The sequence below is a fragment of the Lingula anatina genome, chromosome 3 (assembly GCF_051362555.1).
Source record: "Lingula anatina isolate TDL-2025a chromosome 3, LinAna3.0, whole genome shotgun sequence".
NCBI lineage: Eukaryota > Metazoa > Brachiopoda > Lingulata > Lingulida > Lingulidae > Lingula > Lingula anatina.
In genome coordinates, this window is record NC_141769.1 from 25,665,177 (window position 1) to 25,686,552 (window position 21,376).

At 37.0% G+C, this 21,376-nt stretch overlaps 2 protein-coding genes and 1 long non-coding RNA gene across 5 annotated transcripts in view; 2 read left to right on the top strand and 1 right to left on the bottom strand.

Annotated features, from left to right (window-relative positions):
* LOC106153917 (monocarboxylate transporter 13-like) overlaps positions 1–11,415 on the bottom strand; it is a 53,339-nt gene extending 41,924 nt beyond the window's left edge. The window contains exons 1-7 of one of the 3 annotated variants that reach the window (XM_013528066.2): positions 7,048–7,469; positions 6,439–6,738; positions 5,989–6,084; positions 4,907–5,076; positions 4,026–4,251; positions 3,236–3,379; positions 2,568–2,992 (exon numbers count right to left, since the gene is read on the bottom strand). In XM_013528066.2, coding sequence (XP_013383520.2) covers positions 2,868–2,992; positions 3,236–3,379; positions 4,026–4,251; positions 4,907–5,076; positions 5,989–6,084; positions 6,439–6,738; positions 7,048–7,183 — 1,197 coding nt within the window. In that variant the 5' untranslated portion in view covers positions 7,184–7,469 and the 3' untranslated portion in view covers positions 2,568–2,867. Of the gene's footprint in view, positions 1–2,567; positions 2,993–3,235; positions 3,380–4,025; positions 4,252–4,906; positions 5,077–5,988; positions 6,085–6,438; positions 6,739–7,047; positions 7,470–11,318 lie in introns of those variants that run through there. The other 2 variants (XM_087009175.1, XM_087009174.1) reach the window with 2 other exon arrangements.
* LOC147763133 (uncharacterized) lies at positions 10,260–11,905 on the top strand. The gene is made up of 2 exons (XR_015333513.1): positions 10,260–10,707; positions 11,350–11,905. It is a non-coding gene; the product is annotated as an uncharacterized LOC147763133 (long non-coding RNA).
* Positions 11,906–13,686: 1,781 nt separating this feature from the next.
* Positions 13,687–18,195, top strand: LOC147763134 (monocarboxylate transporter 13-like). Its single transcript, XM_087009177.1, has 6 exons — positions 13,687–13,825; positions 14,348–14,443; positions 14,990–15,159; positions 15,780–16,005; positions 16,408–16,551; positions 17,696–18,195. Exons 1-6 carry the CDS (start codon positions 13,702–13,704, stop codon positions 17,848–17,850), a joined length of 915 nt encoding a protein of 304 aa, XP_086865303.1. The 5' UTR covers positions 13,687–13,701; the 3' UTR covers positions 17,851–18,195.
* Positions 18,196–21,376: the final 3,181 nt, after the last annotated feature.

The following is a 21,376-nucleotide window of genomic DNA, read 5'->3' on the forward strand; positions in this document are numbered from 1 at the left end:
ACGTCTCATACCAGCTCTGACCAGTCTGAAAGGGTGACAATCAAATCGACCAGCGACACAGAGGCTAAGCTTGCGAAAATGACTGCAGTTATTCTATGTAGCTTCTTTGCTCTGTATTGTCCATACCCGATAATATTCTGGAGCGAAAAATACTTTGAGAAGGGCAGCTTGGCCTTTGCTGTTCTGCGAAACATTGCCGTTGAATTATTATCCTTAAGTTCAGCGATTAATCCGTTCATATATGGTTTGATGAATTGCAATTTTAGGCGAGCATTTTTCAAAATGTTAAACTTGAAAGTAGAAAACACCTAAAACATTTCCGTTCTTTTTGTGATATGATAGAATACAGTATGTACACAAATGTAATATGTATGTGCGGAGGAAATCACATCAGCTTTAACACCAGGAAAATTTCTTTACATTTTATCGCTGCTTAACCGCCGATTCAGGATCGCAGCGTGCTTGCCCAACTTTGTGAAGTTAAGTGTACTCTTCCCTGATAATATTCATATATGTTTAATGTTACATTTTTTCAAAATTTATAAATATAAAGCAAAATACGATGCATATTCTAAGCGGAAAGTATGCTCACAAGATCGGCGCCATGCTGAAATTTTGATGTCTATGTCCCATTGTTGTCACCCAGTACAGTGGACGTGCACATAATTATATTTAACCGTTGGATAACCAGTGTCATGTTATTCATAGAGATCTACATGTACGAGTATGACCTGTAATAAACTGATGTTAATGAGTAACTAAATTTTGTGTTATTTATGCTAACCATTCTTTTTATGACAAATATTGTACAATTTTCCCAATATATGTATTACATTTTAATACTTTGATTCAATTTTGATGAACACGTCAAAACATTTTGAAAAAGCTTTTACATGCCGCTCTTCATTTCCTTTTCAATGCCATACGTTGTTCAGATACTTTAATTTATTTTCTGTTGTAGTGCTGTTGTCAACATACATGCGTCATTGTCACATATGTGGTCGAAGGCTTAGTTTATCACTGTTGCTCGTCATTCTACTGAAAACAGGCGTAAACAGGAACAATCACTGCCCTCTGACGTGTAGTTCACCACTTGTTTTCTGTGCGGCAGATTGATTGTCACAGATCACATGTGAAGTACCAGCATGAGCTTGTTGGATTATTTTCGGGGAATTTTAATTAAAATTTCAACATGAAATGATACATGTAACATGAGCAACAGGTGTCCAGTTAAGCAGTGTCAAACAAAGTCTAACAGTTGTTATCACGCTTGGTCTTCACACTGCATGAGCGAAGAAATGACTTAATAGAATCGGTCTAAACAATGGCTGAGCATGAAGGGGTAGTTAAGTTAAAATGTACCATGGTGCTTTGTTATAAATTTTGCCTATCAGCAGATGATTTAGATTCGTTGACAGTATTATAAAGATTTGCAATATTCAAAATGAAACATGATGGACTTGGTCCATGTTTCTATAAAAGTCGTTGAAGTGGATCGATATCCAGATAGTGTATATGCCTATCTCTAGGTGTATCGCTACATAAGTGCTACGGCCCCCCGCACGAAAATGCAGTAGTATCGAAGTAGCAAAAAAGCATTAACACGGTAGCCTACTGCAATTCTACTCCAAAAAGTACATAGGTTTGTACAGAGAGGAGCATTAATGCAGTACTTAGATTGATAGAAGCATGTTTCAAATATGCTAATTAGCTCCCAAATCGAAGCAGATTTGAAGTATGTTTGCAGTATGATTGCAGTATACGTAGTCAACTGCAGTTTGCAGTATGATTGGAGTAGTCTACTGCGCTGGAGTATCTACTGCGTTTTCTTGCGGGGGGCGCGGGATCACCCAACAGGCGCGCATTCCCGCCAATAAACACTGATGTCACGAGGGTTGTTTCACTGAAAAGCACAGGAAATGTTTTTGTTTTGTGGTATGGATATGGGTAAAATATAAATTGTAATATAATGTGCTCCGGTGGTCACCGTGACCATAGTATATTAAAGTTACAATTTTAATTAAAATAATATTTTATATATTCCAAATTGGTTACGTAATGCTTTGAGGATACAAAATTTAATATCCTAAATTCAAAGTACGTACGCTTTCTGTTAGTCATGGGTGATTGTTGTAAAACTTTGGCAACGTTGTCTTTAATGCCAATGCAAGCAGCTCATACGTCTCATATCCTGAGATTCATGCAAAACAGTCAAAGAACAGCAGTCACCCTAACGAAAGCGATATAAAAATTATAATTCATGATTACGTTTATTTGGAACCATTTGGATTGTACAATTATTTGAAGTATATAAATACAGTGAAGTGCGGTATAGAGCGGTATATAAGAACAGGTAGACGCCTGGTCATTACAAAGGGGTCATTTCGCCTCCATGGGGAGGATACTGTCCAGCTGCCGTAGGAGGCGCTGCAAGCTAGCATGCTAAAATCTCTTAATCTTTCCGACCAGGGACCCTGCTTCAACCCTTGAGTGCCCCAGCTACACCTCTCTCTTATGATCTCCAGCACACACACACACACACACACACACAAGAAAGAAGGAAGGCGTTTTGCACTTTTTACAGATTTCTTTTGAGTTGTTTTTAGCACTTTGACCAACGTGCAGTCCATTAAAAATCACTGTATCAATGCTAATAAAGGAATAGTAGAAAAATATATTTCTTTTGTACACTGCAACGCATTTCTTACATGCCTCAAACGTGTGTTTGACATGTTGTCTTTAAAAGTGTTGGAATCAATCATTTTACTGTTGCGGCGGTAGACAGTACACCTAGACATATGGTTACAAATAAGAAAAATGATAGTAAAATACCCCAATTACTTCTGCAAAGGAATTATCTCAGAATGTTATGTCTTCGTGGAAATTTTATTTATAACTACAATAGCGAACATGGCGAGGCCACATATTAAATACCCAACTGCTAATATCACAAATACCAATGAGTAGGAGTTCTGCCAGTCGTATATAGCACCTGAAATCATGAAAAAATATCCTGCATTATCGATTTGGTATGCATTTTGATGCAAAACATTATCCACTTACATATTGTAAAAAGAAATTGCGATCCCTAGAAAAGAAGCGATTCTTTGTTGTCAAATTTTATTTTTTAAATGCCCAAGTTGCTAGGATACTTAACTTATACTGACAGTTTTGTACGATATATAGAAATAATTATTTTAAAACAAATGCTTCTTAATTATGTTTAATTTCATACCTGATAGATACGGCGCTACGGCCATTCCAACGTATGTACCGCCACTGCAGATGACATATACTTGTTGCACGTTTTGCCCAGACATAACTTCTGAGCATGACGCATACATAGCAGAGAATAATGGACCCTGACCAAAACCTAGAACTGTTATCAGAACGGAAACGTTGCATTAGCATTGCTTTGGAGAATCCACGATATGAAACGGAGAAATATGGGTTGGGAAGTCGGAAAGGGTAGAAAAACCCCTTCTTCTAAGCATTTAAGTTCTGTTCACCAATTCTTGGGCATACCAAATGCAGTACGCCTATACTGTCTATATCCGACTCATCACGTCATAATTTTTAGGATGATAAGTCTTATTGAATATTTGATATATATTTTTATTCCTAAGACCAAAACATTTAATACAGGCAACAATTTGCTATATTGTTATTATTGTTAAAATGACTAGGATAGTGGGACTAAATAATAAAAGCGGTCTTGTTTGGCCAAATCTCGAACAATCTATATTCATTGTTGTCTTCTTTCTTGTTATGAATGGGACTTTGATAGTTTGTGGTATACTGGGATGGAGGAGACATAAATCTAGAGTGTTACTTTTCCCTCTTGGGAAGGCATGGGTACTGGATACATCTTAACGAAAGATGTACCAATACATTAAATATACAGGTGTAGTAACGTTTACAGTGTCAAGGGACAATCATAGCAACTACCATGCTTAATTTATCACATCATATTAATCACAATTTCAAGTTCAAACATATCCACTATGGAATCATTTCAAATGTACCTATACTATACGGTATAAACGCTGTAGGTGACGTGGCAGCATATCCCAAGAGCATGTTTGCCGCTAAGATTAACGCCAAAACTGCGTGTATCTTCAATATATGTCCCTTCACACGGTCCCCAACTAGGGTTGTGGCTAAACGACTAAAGAAATTACAAACTGCCTCTGTCGTCATAAACCTAACTGCCACATAGGACGGTAAACCCATGTCTTCTAAGTGCTTGATCTGTAAAAAAAATCAAACATAATTGTATATTATCCAAATTGGACACACACATATACATAATTGTCATTTTCAATTTCTCCTTCTTCTGTTAAGGACAACTCCATGGGATTTAACCGCCAAAAATGATTTTACCGGGGAAACAAGCTGGTACCAACGAATCATATATCTAGCCCTCTTTATCTGGTCATCTGTGCACTTGAATTCGACCTTTAATTAAATCTTTATTGGTTGATTTAGTTTAAAATGATTGGTCAGTCATTATTACCAGCAGCCATCTTCCTTAGTTTAATGGAAGTATCAACATACGGTACGTTCCAGAAAAATATTTTTAAAGGGGTAAAATCGTACTTAAGGTGTATGCAAGGTTTTATAAGAAGCTGTGGATGGCAAAAAAGCATTTTGGGGATTTCCAAACCCATGGAGTGTGCCTTTTAAATTTGCACTTGAAGTCCAAAGGCACGTGGCAACGCAAAATACGCATTAAAATAATACAAGAAATATATTCACTTACTCTTAATACCTTTAAGACATTTTTGTTTGGAATTTGATTAAGAAGCATTTGGTAAAAATAAAAATAATAATAAAAGGGCCACTATATTTGACAAAAGATCTTTAACCCAAAATGTTGACAGTGCAAAGTTTTCAGCATTTTTACCAAAATTCCAGTCGAGTTGCTATGCCCAAATCCGTTTGCAACATTACTTAGAAACCACATTGACAGTATGCAAATTTGCTGACCACACCCAAAAACCTTCTTGTCTGCTTCTTGATTTTCTGGTCCTGCTTGAGTGCCAGGCCTTTGGAACGATCCAAGTGGTAATAACACTATAAAATACTTCCCATTAAAGAAATTGCAAAATCATACCAATTATATTTTGCTAGATGTATGGGCGGCCAAAAGGGCAAAAATTCACGTCGTCGATTCAGTCATGTTTCGTCGATTCACTGCCTTTCCATCGATTCAGTTTCAAGTTTAAACGAGTCTATCATAAATTCAGCATCTATTTTCGGCAATTCTCGTCTACTGGCGATCGATCGATGAATGATGAAGTGACGTTGCAGGATCGATGAGCAAAAGTTAGACGATCGACGAGAATAGTAACAGCATTGGTTTTAATACACCGTTGACGAGAAATGTTTGAAAATTGACGAAAATTAATGCTGAATTTATAACAGGCTTGTTTGACCTTGAAACTGAATCGATGGGAAGGCAGTGAATCGACGAAACTTGACTGAATCGACGACATGAATTTTTGCCCTTTTGGCCGCCCATATAGATGCAACTAAAGTTAAACGATATATACAGAGATGTTTTCTCCTAGACGCCAAATATGTCCATATAGGCCTACTACATAGAATTTCTTAAATGAAGATAGCTTCTTTATTCTGGCAATGGAAATCAACATACTTAAAAGGATAATAACTCTTCATATGAGATCTATATTTCACAATAAAAACATTGTGAATAACTCATGGAAATATAATATATTCTGTTTTACCACAAAAACGGCAGTTATAGCTATTATTCTGATATCTGAGCTTGTCTTTAGACCACGTGACCTCCATTGATGGCTATACAAAAAAAAAAAAACAACTTTTTTTTGGATTCATTAACCATTGGTGAGTATGGGAAAATTGTTGTTTACTCCAGGAAAATTGATTTATTGGCCGAAACGAAGAGTTATTATCCCTTTAATATACATGTGACTGTTTCATTGTAGCAATGTTTTTACTTACCAGAAACAAGAAAAAAACCGCCGAGTACAAGATAGCCATATCTCCAGCCAAGCGTTCGGAACAGCCATTCAATAAGATTAGCATAGACGACCGTGCCTAATAATTTAGTGATGTCATCTATATCACTGAATCCCACTTTTTTATTGATTTTTAAAGCTAACATTTTTTAAAAATATTATATACGATAGAGTAAGTAAATTTCAAAACACCTCAAGTGAGAATGAAATGCTGTTAAATTGAGAAGCAGAGAAATTATCATAACCGCAGTTAAAGCAACACGCTGCCAAATTAGGTTTTATTCTTAAAAATAAATTTCACTGTCTTAGAGATGTTGGTAAGTTACATACCGTATGTATGTTATATAACCTTGATGTGATATTACAAATTATTATTTTTTAAATATCACATGTAGCACAATCCATACGCGAAAAAAACATATGAATTACTTGCCAGCAACCATAGCAAGTCGATTAAAACTTGTGGCCAAAACATGGTATCTGTGATCCCAAGGGAACCATTCCGCTATCCTGAAGGTGTACTCCAGTCTAATGATAGTAATGGAAAATCCAGTCATGATGCCGTGTGTAAATATAAGAAATGTCGCAGAGGGCGCTACGGATGACAAAACCAATCCTAGAACCAGTACAGCTGCGAACGTTATGATCTTTAACTTTGGGATGATTACTGACACTTCTTTCGCGGATAAACATACGAGTGCAGCAGAAGCGTACATTATGCTCGGAATGAGACCTGAAATTATGAAATAAAAATGAATATTGGTTCATGTCACACTTACAAAAGCCATATGAATTAACCTTATATATATTTAGACCACGGTGGAAGTGAAGATCAAAAGTCTCAGACGTGGTGTAACTCGCATAACCGCACGTCTCACATGAATGCGTTATAACCCTCTGATAGACCCGTGGTCTAAATAAGATAGATCCCTCGTCAGCGAGGGTTATGTGACATCCACTCGTGCTACGCACTCGTGTATGCCACATAACCCTCGCTGAGTCGGGGTCTATCTATTACATATAGTGAGTATAATTCATTTACCTATTATAGCAAGACTTCCACCCAAGTCAGGATCCCCTGCAAAAGCAGCGTTAAACACACCCCAGCTCATGTAAAATCCATTAAAAGTCATGGAATACATAGATGAGGCGAAAACAAACTTCCATCCATAATACATCCTAGATATGTGCACTATGCTAGTACACTGACACTACGTAGATTTTTGCTTCATGGCTAAGTGACCCCAATGAAACCCTTTCAACCGTAACGGGTCCGTGCGACATTTCATCTGAATTAACACTGAGCGATCTCACCCTGAGCACTATCTAGCTGCTGGCAAGCAGAACCGGTTATCAAAAAGGTACACTGTACAATAATATTGTGGGACAAAGAAAAGTTATGTGTAGTCAAACGACATTTTATGGCAACAACAATCTCCAGAACTTATTTACGCACATGCGCATTCAGCACATGCTCAATTCTACCCTCGAGGGGTAGTCTCCGTTGAGGCACATGTTGCTACTTATATCATGGGGCGTCACTAGACCCCATTTTGCGCTCGATTCAGTCTGTTGATGCGCACGATACGATTAAGCTAGAAGTTATCTCCAACCTTCAACTTAAATCTTCAGTTAAAAAATTTCATCGGGTTTTACTTCGATGAGAAATTCCCAGCAGTTCAATCGATCTGTTGAAGCGTTACAACACGTTTACAACATTTTACGACAGTGAAATATTCTGTAAAACTTCAAGCAGGGATCAACCGCACAACTGTCCACTGTTGCATGAATGCTGTTATAGTTATTTTCTCTACTGATTATAGTAGTTGCTGTTGCCAAAACTGCCATTGTCCATGGGTTTCTTGTTTGCTTCTGATAGTGGTCACGGCGACTGCACAAAAAAGGGGTCCTTATAGAATACCCAGACACCTAGGCCTATATTTTACTACTGTATACCACTTGGGCACCTGCTTTGCCGATTCAGTTACCTACTTTAAGTTTCAGACTTCTATGATATTCCTTGTCAGTCTTTTCACTTTTACGGGTAGATACATTGTACCAGTACAAGTGTAGAGAATCTTGCTGACTTGCACATCATTATAAACCAGCTTAGTCCAAAACTCAAACGCAGCCTTGCTCATCACCTATTCAATTGTTTATCACTGAAATAACCATTTATACCTACTGTTTACTTATCATTGAGTTAAACATTTATAACTCTGTTTATTAGTCTTGTAAAGAAAATGGTCTCAGGAGCGGATTTAGGCCGTCTTCTGGGTCTTCTGGAAGACGGTCAAATTTTCAAGTTTACATTGTCAGCCACCTAATGTTTTCTGTCGGAAGATGGTCAAAAATGGAAGATGGATCAACAAAGATAATTTGGAAGACTCTCAGAAAATACTCTGGATCCGCTCCTGGGTCTTATCAACCCCCACCCTTCACACATCACGAGTATTGGGGTTCACTTACTTTGCAACACCACAAACGAAATTTGTTCAAATTTGTTTGTAAATAATAACTTTTGCTGACTCGTCACATCATAATTTTTTATGTGAAGTCTTCATGAATATTTGATATACATTTTTATCCCTAAGGCCATAACATTTTATACAGATAACAATTTGCTACATTGTTATTAATGTTAAAATACTCCAATCTAGAGTATACAGTGCAGAATAGAAAAAAAGTGGCTTTGAAACTTTTACTAAGGTTAGTTAATTTATTTTTGGGACAATCAATTAATTTTTGTGAAAAAAATTCCTTTAAAAAGTCGAATAAAGACCATTGGTGCATGACATGATTTTATGTGTCTCTTTACGTATTGCGTTAGGGGTGACCTTTTTTTAGTAGGGGTATATATATATATATCAACACACATATTCTCTATAAGCAGAATATTCAAAAGGAGTAAAACTTGATTTGGCTAAAACAAAAAAAAAAAAAAAAATGTGCATGGAGGTATATAATATTCATCAGTTGTATAATAAACCCGGTAATTAAATATTATTTATGGTCGAACCGTTCTCTCAGATATCACATTTAACTGTTTGAAAAAAGACTTTTTTTATAGAGATCCGAGGGAGAGGACTATGCTATATGTACCCTGGTACACTGTCCCCCAAGATGCATTTCAGAATTATCAGTTTTTACAACTTTCTCCCATGCAATATGTTCTTGTTGTCTCAACCTCCCGAAGACCTGCCTCATACGACCCATATCTACCCAGGGGCGGTTCCAGGATTATTTAAAGGGGGATCCAGGTTTCTTTAAGAATGACAGGCGATGCGAAGGTGGCTCTTGCCCCTTTGGTGTGGGGTTGGTGTATTTGGAGGGCAAACGGTGCCATTTGATGCAGTTTAAAACTATGGTTCAGCCATTCAAATTTCTATTATTAAGAGGGGGATATTGGTGTGAATTTTTCTAGAAACCGAGGGGGGGTCATGAACCCCCTCACCCCCGTCCTGAATCCGCAACTGTCTACCTGTCTTAGTGACAAGAGTCATAAAAACTCAACGATAGACATATAGATAGATAGATAGATAGATAGATAGATTTTTAGAATACAATATTCAAAAAGCAACACCTAACTAAAGGCCCTATTTCACACAGACCACGAATCCCACGAATCGCCAGGAATTGACAAATTTTAGGATTCGTGAGGATTCGTGAGATTTTGCCAATTTTCTGGTCTTATTCGACACGCTCACGATTCACTTACGATACAGGTACGATAGTGTTACGAATATTCGTGGGATTCGGCTGGAATCGTGAGATTTTGCCAATTTTCTGGTCTAATTCGACACGCTCTACGATTCAGTTACGATACAGGTGCGATAGTGTTACGAATATTCGTGGGATTCGGCTGGAATCGCACGAATATTGTCCAGAAATTCACTACGATTTTTTGGAATCGGGAGTTCGTGGCCAAAACTATGAACAGCTCAAAATTTTTGCCACGAATTCCCGATTGATCAAGAATTGCAAGAACTTACTACGATTATATACGAATCTGTTAAGAACTTCACGAACTGATTACGATTCAACCAAATTTTCAATTCCTGGCGATTCGTGGGATTCGTGGTCTGTGTGAAATAGGGGCATCAAAGTTTTTGCCACCCATTCCTGTTGGTCAAGAACTGACTACGAATAGATACGAATCTGTTAAGAACTTCACGAACTGATTACGATTCAACCACGAATGGTGAAATTTGTCAATTCATGGCCATTCGTGGGATTCGTGGTCTGTGTGAAATAGGGCCTTAACAGAGACGGGAGGTCAGGTGGTCCGAATGCAAACAGCCGAGCGTGAGAAATGCTCTAATCCAATTAGCTTTTGGTCTTGTAACGCGTTGTCAGTCCTTTCGTTTTGTTCGCCCAAGTTTAAATCGGCTATCTATATGTTCTGTGTACCGTATGCCAGATTCATTCTTTATCGCACTATAGAATGCACTATAAAATGCATTGCTCTGCCGTTTGTCGACGATCACCCATGCGATCTTGTAACAATTAAATGTAGAAACGACACCTGTATTCGGGTTCTATTACACATCTACAATGTATTACGGATGGAAGTTTATATTTATTTCAGTCTTATTTTTTATGACCTCTAGTGGATTTAACATGAGCTGGGGTGTGTTTAACGCTGCTTTTGCCCAGGATCATGACCTACGTGTACAAGTAGGTGGACCCCTTGCGACCATAGGTAAATATCTTTGTCATCCCAGTCATCAAACGGTAAACAGTGATACGTTTATGAATTTTAGTAACATGATATTTATGGCGAAAAAAAAAAAAAAAAAAAAACCGTAGAGTGTTTACCAGTCGGTACGTGTTAGGACCAGTCTAAGTGTTTTAATACAGATGATCTGAAAATGGCCTTATTTGCTATGGTCCATTTCACACCAAGCAGTTTACCTACCAATACAGCCTACGTGTATGGGTAGTAGCACAGTTTATTTAATTGCCTCCTGCTTTTTAGTTCAGTTATTATTTGCAGCAGACGTGGAGAATCCGTTTATACGGCTCTCTTAGCTAAATTGCAGGCAGCCTTATAGTACAGATCATAGACAAACGATATTACCGGGTATGTGCAAATGCACCAGTATTAAGTTGGGGACATTTTGGTATTTGCATGACGTCCCAGTTGTAGGTGGAAGCCTTGACAACAAGTTGATCTGTGTAGTAGTGTTATTTATAATGATAGAATATAAAACTGTTCAATTTCTACACAATAAGCTGAAGGTAAGCGTGTTATATATACATGTGTACATGTATATATACTAGCAGTGTCACCACATTTAATAAGCTCCTTACCCAACAAATCAATGATTTTCGATAATTCCAGGTCTCATTGAAAGCATGTTATTCACCTCTGCTGCTTTTGGATGTTTAGCCGCCAAAGAAGTGTCTGTGATCAAACCAAGAATCAGAGTCATAACGTTCATGTCTGTATTAGTCCTCGGATTAGGCCTGTCATCCATAGCGCCATCTGCGACGTTCCTTATAGACCTTTTTCATCTTTTGCGGAAATACGAAGTGAGCATGACAGGAACCGCGCGCCACAGGGGTCATAGTGGTCCTCTGCTGTTTCCAGCATGGCAATGCTAGGTGTAGATGATGTACAAGGTGCGCATATAAAAGGTCGCATGAAGCGTGCATGGCTTTCTGTCAAACTAAAAAGGTGGCTGAAGCACAGAAATGCGTAAACTGTAGGCAAGAAACAGCTATTTGGACGGAGAATCAAGCAATTAAATATTTTCTTTCTCAGTTTAAATACGATGCGCTTTACAACTAGACTTCACCTAAGCGTCCGAGCCTTGGCTGTACTTTCAATAGTGATGACGAACTAAAGCTTCGGAGTTCTTTTAAATGCTTCCGATAATAAAGATATGCGAAAGAGACTCTTTATTTTTTATATATAAAATCAAAAAAGCCAGTAGACTCGTACACAGCTTTCAAGAGTGTGGACAGGTGCGCAGGCCTACGTCTTCACAATTTTGTACATGTATATATGCAAGCTGTGGCGATATCACCTCATGTACCGGCAGTGTCAATTCATTACGATTTTTATGTCTTGTTTGAAGGATAGGCCTATCTTAAGAGATTTTTAGAGTGATAAAATGAAAAGATTTTCTGCATTGTTTGACTCGTAGCTACTGTGTATACAGGTAAAACTGACACGCAGATCGTTCGTCGATGAACTTAAATCGTTTGGTACCTGATAAGGCATCAGGTGTTACTTGTTCAATTGTTCGGTAAGGCGGGCGGCCACAACTACGACCTTTCCTCTGTAATTAAAACCTTTTAAGAGTTAAATAGGTGAGACAGGAATTCTCGACTCTTTCCCAGTCGATAATTAAAGTATACCGTGTCTTACTCTAGTAGGCCTATATGTACAAAATTTACGACAGGTAAAAAATGTCAGCCTTTCGGTCTGACAAGTATGAAAATTTTGTCAAACTGAAACAAAAACAAAATTGTAGCAAGAGGCCAAATTATTTGATTTTTAAATGTTTTCATGCGTATTTTCATCGTTTTCAATCACAGACAATTAAATCATTCAAATAAAGTGTTTCCCACACATTTCATACTTTTCAACTATCTAAGACAGTTAAATATACGTAGGCCTACTTTAATACTAAGCATATTTGTATTACTTTACAAAATACGTTGTTGGATTATGTTTATTATCCATTTTGTCTTTACCATAAATGTAATTATGTACGTGTAGCTTACAGAAAGGCTTTTCTGCATTTTTTGTATTTTCCAATTCTCTTGTCATTGAGTTCAGAAATAAATAACTTTTTATTTCGCCGATAACGCGTTCAACAAGAGCCGATGTACTTTCTTCTTCGTATGTCTCTGTTGATCTTGATAATATGAGCCCCGTTTGTACAAATCAGTAATACGTATACGGGACTGAATGCATAATAATAAAAATTTTATTAACGTCTCACGTTAAAAAAATAGAACCCACCCTGCTAAGGATTATTAGAGACTAAAACCTGTGATGGGCCTACAACATTTAAAATGATCACTTATCAATAAAACACACACAAAAAGGATATTACATACAAAACTTTTCAAACCTTCTCTTTGTTGTTACACAAAAAGGCGTGAAAGTTCTTTGAAAGTTCTTTGAATTTTTTGTAAGTAGAATCCCCGTGTAAAACTTCACAGCTTTAACTTTCTTTTTCCATAATCTCATGCTTGAAGTCTTTTCTTAATTTTTAGGCCCCGGCCTATTCTTCATTTTTTTCTTCAAATCTTTATAATGTTTTTTTTTCTCGCATTTTTTACCCCCGAGTTCTATTTGCCGATAGTTAGTTATATTCGTTGTTTAACTAAGCATTTCTGTTTTTTATTAAAGCACCGCGTTGATCTCCTAATATTATAGTTTTTCTTCCCGCCTTCGAAATGTTCAGCGCAAACGCGGTGCCCTGCTTTTGATCCAAACATGCTATATTTTCCTTTCTTTCTACCATATTTTTCATTCTAACGGGTTTGTTGGGAACTTATTAAACCTCATGTGTCGATCTCGCTTACTGTTATTGTAGTAGCGGGACAAAAAGCACGTAAACCCAGCCATGGTTTTTAGCACCGCTGTAAGTGTTTCGACGTAGCAGGGCTCCCCTACCCACAATGCAATTTCAATTTCCGGAAAAGATGAAAAAGGCTAATATTTACACACGGCATAATGACTGGGTTCCCCATTGCCACCATTCGACTGGTATACACCTTCAGGATAGCGGAATGGTTTCCTTGGGATCACAGATATCATGTTTTGGCTACAAGTTTTAATCGACTTGTAATGGCTCCTGGTAAGTTACTTATCTTTTTCCTGTTTATAAATTGCTGTAATATAAAGTTTTAGTCCACTTGTTATGGCTTCTGGTAAGTTATTTACTTTTTTTCTGTTTGTAATTTGCCGTGTTATAAAGATGGCGCATTCCCAAAATTACATGGAAGCAAAGACACCTTTGACCTGTTGACATTTCTCACCCAACGTTCGGTTTTGTCACAAAATGGTAAATTTGTGTTACAACTACATCACGACAGCAATTTTTAGTTTTTGTTGTCTTGCGTGAGGGGTCTGTCATTGGATACTCTAAGAGAATATTTCAGCCTATGAAAAACAGTAGTATTTTTAAGTATTTTACGACAGTAAACTAAATGCAATTTATGTTGAAGATGTTAAACATTCTATAATAGCAATTCTCGCTGTCTGAGAAAGTATAAAGGTACATTTATACAAACTTTCAATTATTGATAGAGAGATACAAACGGTATAAGGACGGAATAATTCCAAATTATTATTATTATTTATTTATTTTTTTGATAAGGTACAGTTCTCTATGCAAATCTTATTGAATGGCTGTTCCGGACGGTAGGCTGGAGATATGGCTATCTTGTACTTGCTGGCATTTTTCTTGTTTCTGGTAAGTACATATTTGCATTTATAAGCATCCTTCTTATTCAATGGATTATCGATCTGTCTCTTTTTTTCACAGTACTATATATATACTACCCTACCAAAACGTGTCACTTTATGTACAATGCTACAAGGGTACCCGTGTCGTGAGGTGCGTACAAAAATAAGAGCTTACTTCAGTTTCTTTACTGTGGTCGCGCAGTTTATTCATTGGTTGCACCAAAATTCCTGGTTGTACCAATAGTAAAATTATGTGAACAAAATCCTTCTAGAATTTAATAAAAAGCGTTGGTTTATGTCTAAATTTTCTTTGTAATTTTGCACATTGCAAAAGGGGTGTATATAGTAGACCTTTTGACTTGGGGCGTATTTTTTCAATAGAAGAACATGTATTTATCGTATAAACTGTTTGTATTAAGTGGTGAGCGCCTACGACACAATTAGAGAATGAAGCATTCACAAACAAAATGTTATCACAGCTAATCTACTGCATTTGTTTCAAGACGGAAATATTGGCATGGTTCTAAAATATAATGACATATTTTCTTTTAAGCGTTATTGACCCTTGGATGGTTCCAAAATCCTGACACTCAAGCTGAACCAGAACGTAAAAAGGAAGACCGCGACTTTTTTGGAAGGGGCCAGCAAATTTTCATACTGTCTATGTGGTTTCTTAGTAATGTAGCAAATGGAATTGGACATGTCAACTCAACTGGGATTTTGGTACAGATGATTAATATTTTCAACTTAAATGTCACCATAATTTTTATTTATATGAGCTAATCTATGCGTTATATACGATATATGATAACGATGTGCCCGGTTTGTGTATTTCCCGATCGATATAGTCATTTATTTGTACACTTTTCTCGTGATCGAAAATGACCCTAGATTTTTAAGCGTATTCACGAGGACCAGTTTGAATACAATTGCGACTTGAAATATTAGTAAGCAACATCTAAATACTCCCCTGGAAATAACGTAGTACTAGAAAGTTACAGTTCCGATTAGTTATAGATACGAACACTGCAATATGTGCATAATTTTCAACTTATTCAACTTGAGCTCTCACCTGTATACGTTGTATACGCTGTATATTTTTGACCCCATTCCCATAGATTCTAGATCGATCTATCCCTGTGGGGAGTCTCACTAGATTACTGTCAGCTTAGCCGGCTTAAGCGTCTGTTCCGCCTACTAAAAGCTGTAAGGGGGTAATTAACTATGGTGCGCGCTTGGCTGACTGCAATTTAGCGTGAACCCCCAGGGAGTTAGGTCGATCTAAATCTAAATCTCTGGATCGATCTAAACATCTGGGAATGCACCCTTTGATTTATATTCAGATGAAGCACTTAGAAGACATGGGTTTACCGTCCTATGTGGCAGTTCGATTCATGACCACAGAGGGGGTGTGCAATTTCCTCAGTCGTTTAGCTACGACCCTGATCGGAGACCGTGTGAAGGGACATATATTAGAGATTCACGCAGTTTTGGCGTTTATCTTATCAGCAGACATGGTTCTGGGATATGCTGCTACGGCATCTACAGCTTTTATACCGTATAGTATAGGTAACTACTAAAATTGAATTGAAATCTGGATCAGAAGTATGTGATATTCCAACAGTAATATTTGCTCATTTGATTCAAAACACGTGAAATATTCATTGTTAATACAAAACTGCATTTCATGACAGTATAAAATGAAGGTATGTCATCCTATATTAACACTGTGGACGAGAATCATTTAAAATGATTGTCCTTGCCTTCCAAAAAGGAAGGCAGGCCACACTGTGAGGACAATAGTACCATATTTTGCAAAGCCCCACCTTTACCGCACTTTATTTTAACAAAATTAAAATTAACGAAATAGGAATATAGAAATAGGAAAATAGAATTTTTCCCACCCGTCTCTTCGTGCTGTGTTGGATTCAACTGTCTAATGGTAATGTAACAACTTCGGTTTAACAACAGTTCTAGGTTTTGGTCAGGGTCCATTACTTGCCGCTGTCTATGCGTCATGTTCAGAAGTCATGTCTGGACAACACGTGCATCAAGTATTTGTTCTCTGGAGCGGTGGTTTATACGTTGGAATGGCCGTAGCGCCGTATCTCTCAGGTATAGGATTTAATCAATTTCTTGATATGTCATACAGTGTATCCATATCCTGCGTATTGGTCAGGTTGATGTCATTGTTTGTTTAGGCTATTCGTGTGTAATTTTAGAATAACTTTTTTTCTTTATGTGAATTTTTCTTTTATCACTGGATAAAAATTCAAATGAAATTAGTTTCATGATATGAGAATGGGTTTTTATTCAGTATTGCCTTTATACACTGTATGACAGTCATTTTAATTAAAGACATTTAAATGTTTTGTAGGCTGTGTTCTTTGAACATTAGATACACTCGTGCTAAAATGGTGGAATATATTGAAATCTAGAGACATTATTACTTTTAAGTCCACTGTGACTTTCAACACAAAACATGTTATAGGCCTACTGATGGCCGTAGCAATACAATGACAAATAACTAATTTTCAAGTTACGGAGGAAGAAAAAATTCTGAGTAATGCACCATAGGTAGTTAGAGCTTTGTGTCCTGAAAATGTATAACTGAACAGAGGAGTGGATAGATTTCCGAGCCATCCAATTAAATTAGAACGAGCCCATCCAACGTCGGTCAGTTACTTAAGCCCCGTTTACACTGGGCGGGGTCCTTTGTGCGACCTTGACATTCTGCGTTCTTTGAGCGACCATGAGACTGGCATCACTGTGGTCGTTAGAGGTTGTAGAAGGAATGTTCAATGATCGGCCAGTTTTCGGCTCGTTAAGTTTTATTTTCTTTTACTCTCAAACGGGGCCGTACTCCGGGACGCAAAAAGGACGTCGTCCAGTCTAAAGGGGGCTTTGCATAACTTCCATTATCGCAGTTAGGCATAGTTCATAAGCTGAGGAGTATTGCATTAATGTGACTTGTTAAGTTAAGGTCCAATCACTGGCGTAAATTGGCCACGATTTATCAAATATGCAATTAATCATCAGAAGGAACCCAAACGAAAAAAAAAAACTCAAATATACTTGAAGTTGGAACATGGAAAATAGTAACACAACACCAATGGACTGGTTGAATTTTTTTTTTTGTCTTATTGAAATCGCATATGCGATATTCTGTTGAAATATTATATCATTTTAGCAAGAGTGTATGAGTAATTGTTAATATAGAATGTTGTTGAGGTCAAGCAAAGTGTTTTAATCGTTCCAGGTGCTATATACGACTGGAAGAACTCCTATTCACTGGTATTTGTGACATTAGCGGTGGGATATTTTATATGTGGTTTCACCATGGTCGTTATAGTGGTAATGAATAAATATCCGTTGATGGCAAGGCATTATAAGAGAATCACTTATCACAAGTAAAAAAAACTCGAAAAAGGTCTCAAATAGCAGCTCAAAGGCTGAGTCCAATAAAGAACTCATAAGAGGAGACTATACGTCAATATTCCGGTTTGAATTTATGTACCGTGATTCTAGTGAAGATTAAAAGGCGAACTACACCGGCATTTTGATTTGAAGTTATTTTTAAATGTGTGCGACTACCTCGTTGGCAACATACACCTCCAAAAGCTAGGTTAAAAAATATACATGTAGCATTTTGCATAGTAGTACCGGTAGGGTGGAACAAGCTGCCAATTTATCTAAGACTTACAGAAGCACAAAAATCATCTAGATAGAATTGAAATGGCACATTTTAAAACGTTTTACATACAGGAAATCTTGATTTTTTTACTTTTAATTACTGTTGAGTAATCAAACTTTCCATGTCAATATTTTTCTTATTTATAAACATTTATGAACTTTTATTTTGTACAATCTACCGAACATTTTATGGATTTTAGACTCAAAATAAATAAATAAATAAATATAATAAGAATAATTATTATTTGTGGTTAGAGCTGAATAAATAAATAAATAAATAAATAAATAAATAAATAAATAAATAAGTAAATAATTTTCTTTTCCTTCATTCTTTCATTCATTTAATAAATTATTAATTAATTAATTAATTTTCTTTTCATTCATTCTTTCATTTATTTAATAAATTATTAAATAATTTATGAATTAATAAATTAATAATTTATTAAATGAATGAAAGAATGAATGAAAAGAAAATGCATAGAGGGATTCGTTTCTAATAAATTTTTGATATACAACATTGGTCAAAAAGGTTGTCCCACCCCCATTTCTGTTAACCATTATTTACAAATGATCACATGACAGTTGTAAATTGTTATAAACGGTGCTTTTTATTCCAGATACCTTTTCCAACATGATTAATGGCAAAAATATGCACATTTTATACTATTTAGTAAAATTTAAAACAGGTACCCCCTCAAATCCAATGTTTCACTGTGATTTCCATAGCTGTAAAAAATGTCTATTAAATTAAGAAGACGCCATCAAATGTCACCAAATTTATACACAATTAGCATTAGGATGTGCTCGTAAAAGGTCACTTGCCTAATGGCGTGTGCGTCTTCCGGGTACTGCAATTATCTCCTGTAGACGGCGCGACTAGCCTTCAAAAAGGGTAACAATTCTGTTTTGTCGGTTTTTGTCCGATTCTCCCTAAATAGCTTGGAGGAGTTGGTCCAGATTGTTAGAGGGATGGTTCTCCTGTGCATTGCACACTCCAATTCATGTCAAAGGTGATAAGTAAGGTTAATATCAGGGCTCAAAGATGGTGGTTCCATCCTTTGAGCATTGTGTTTCTACAACAAATCGCTTGTCAGGCGAGAGGTGTGAGCAGGTGTGCTGTCATTATGAAGCCTGGAGTTAACCCCAAAGTCAGTTCTTGAAGATGGAGTGATGTATCAGCTGAGTGTGCTACGTTCAGAGATCCCACAGGCACCTGAACCTGGCCATCCATCACTGGAAGAAGTCGGTTTTGCTGCTGAATGAAGTTATTTCTTGTATCCCATCAATGATCAAATGTGGGTCCGTAAACATGTTGAAAAATGCCTCGTTGAAGGGTGTGTGCAGCATAATATTGCCTAAGGTGTTAGATCAGTCCGTATTTGGAGAACAATCTAAGCCCATGGTATTAGTACATTGTTCCTTCTTGAACAAAACGTAACGGGGGCATTTTTACTGTAAAATTCTCAACAGATAGCTCACTCCATTTGCAAGAGGTGACTTCATGGATGTTACCTGGGCATTAATTTGAATGTGCATTGCAGAGGCGAACCAATTCCCAAATAATCTGGACCAATTCCGCCACGCCCTTTAGGATAAATGAGACAATCTTCACAAAACAGAATTATTGCCCTTGTTGAAGGCTTGTAGCGCCATCTACAGGAGATAATTGCAGTACCCGGTAGACGCACACGCTATTAGTCACGCGACCTTTAACGAGCACATCCTAATGCTAATTGTGTGTAAATTTGGTGACATTAGATGGCGTCTTCTTAATTTAATAGACATTTCTTAACATCTATGGAAATTACAGTGAAACATTGGATTTGAGGGGGCACCTGTTATAAATTTTACTAAACGGTATAAAATGTGCATATTTTTGACACTATTTTGTATTTTCTGAACCATTTATCATGTTGAAAAAGGTATCTAGAATAAAAAGCACCGTTTATAACAATTTACACTTGCGAGGTGATCATTTGTAAATATAAGAACATGGAAATGGGGGTGGGACAACCTTTTTGACCAATGCTGTATATGCGAAATGTGGTGCAGTAATTGCAGGGTAGTTCCCCTTTTTGTCGTCGCGGCGCCACCGTCTAGTGCCTAGCTAACGAACGTAACGATTGTGAAAAGATGGAGATTTGTAAGGCATAATGAACATTTTCACCGAACGAAACATCACATTTAACATGCACATTATTGGAGCTGACTTGAATCTTGCTAAAATTGTTCTTGTTTACACAATAACTGTCTGGGGAAGAGTATTTTTTTTTAATTTTACCTTACATCTCTTGTACAGGTATACCGATGTACGTGTACGTCTTGACATACGTGTAGTTTAATAAGAATAAACGTTGAATTTCTAACCATATGGGATATCCGTTTCCTTCACCTCTTTGCAGGTCCAGAATTTTGCTCACTAGAAGGTATGATGATAATTCTTCTCTTTTCTTTCTATTTTGAATATTTTATTTATTTATATATTTATTATTTATATTTTTTCTCGGCAAATAGTAGATGAGGACAATTCTACTTGAATTTTCAAGGCCAAGGAATTGAATACCCTTTTTGTTTTGTGTCGTTTATACATGTACTTTCTGGAGATGAGAGTAAGGTAACCGCGGGACCAAAGCGGGGAGGGGGGGGGGGAGAGGGTGACATTTACCTGTACTTGCCTGCTGAGCCTTCCCTTGACTGACATAGTAAATTGTAAAAGTTTCGACGGGGGCAGTGGAAAATTACATGCACTGTGTGCGACAAAAAAAGATAAAATAAATAAATAAATAAATAAAATGCTGATCACTGTCATCAGATTATTTTGACTGACAACTACTGTAAATCAAACAAAGCAAGCCAATTTCCACGTGTATATGTATCTGACAAAGAGTGAGAATTCAAACACGTACACGTTCGGTGCACAAGCAACTTCCTGTTTAACTTATCTGAGAGCAAGAAATATTTCTTGATTTCTTGACATGAGTAAATGCCCCCAAACGTAATCAAATCTGATATCTCCCACCAACCACCTTGGCGCAGTTTTGAATCGTGTGCATCCCGGAGTCATTGCGAAGATGGCAGAAAGTTTCCTGTGTAACTAACAGGTGTTGTGCACGGCTGTGTTTAAGAAATAATTATAATCGTTTCCGGGTGTATGCATGCTCAGTGGTATTTATAGATAAACGTGCAAATGTGGAATCCTCGCTGCACACCTTCAACATAACCGGATAGTAACGACTGAGGTTTCCAA

Excerpts from the sequence above, each read along its gene's own strand:
- LOC147763134 (XM_087009177.1), top strand. The coding sequence starts at position 13,702 with ATGACTGGGTTCCCCATTGCCACCATTCGACTGGTATACACCTTCAGG. Across the intron at positions 15,160-15,779 it reads TCAACTCAACTGGGATTTTG|ATGAAGCACTTAGAAGACAT; the intron begins GTACAGATGATT and ends ATTTATATTCAG. Across the intron at positions 16,006-16,407 it reads TTTTATACCGTATAGTATAG|TTCTAGGTTTTGGTCAGGGT; the intron begins GTAACTACTAAA and ends GTTTAACAACAG.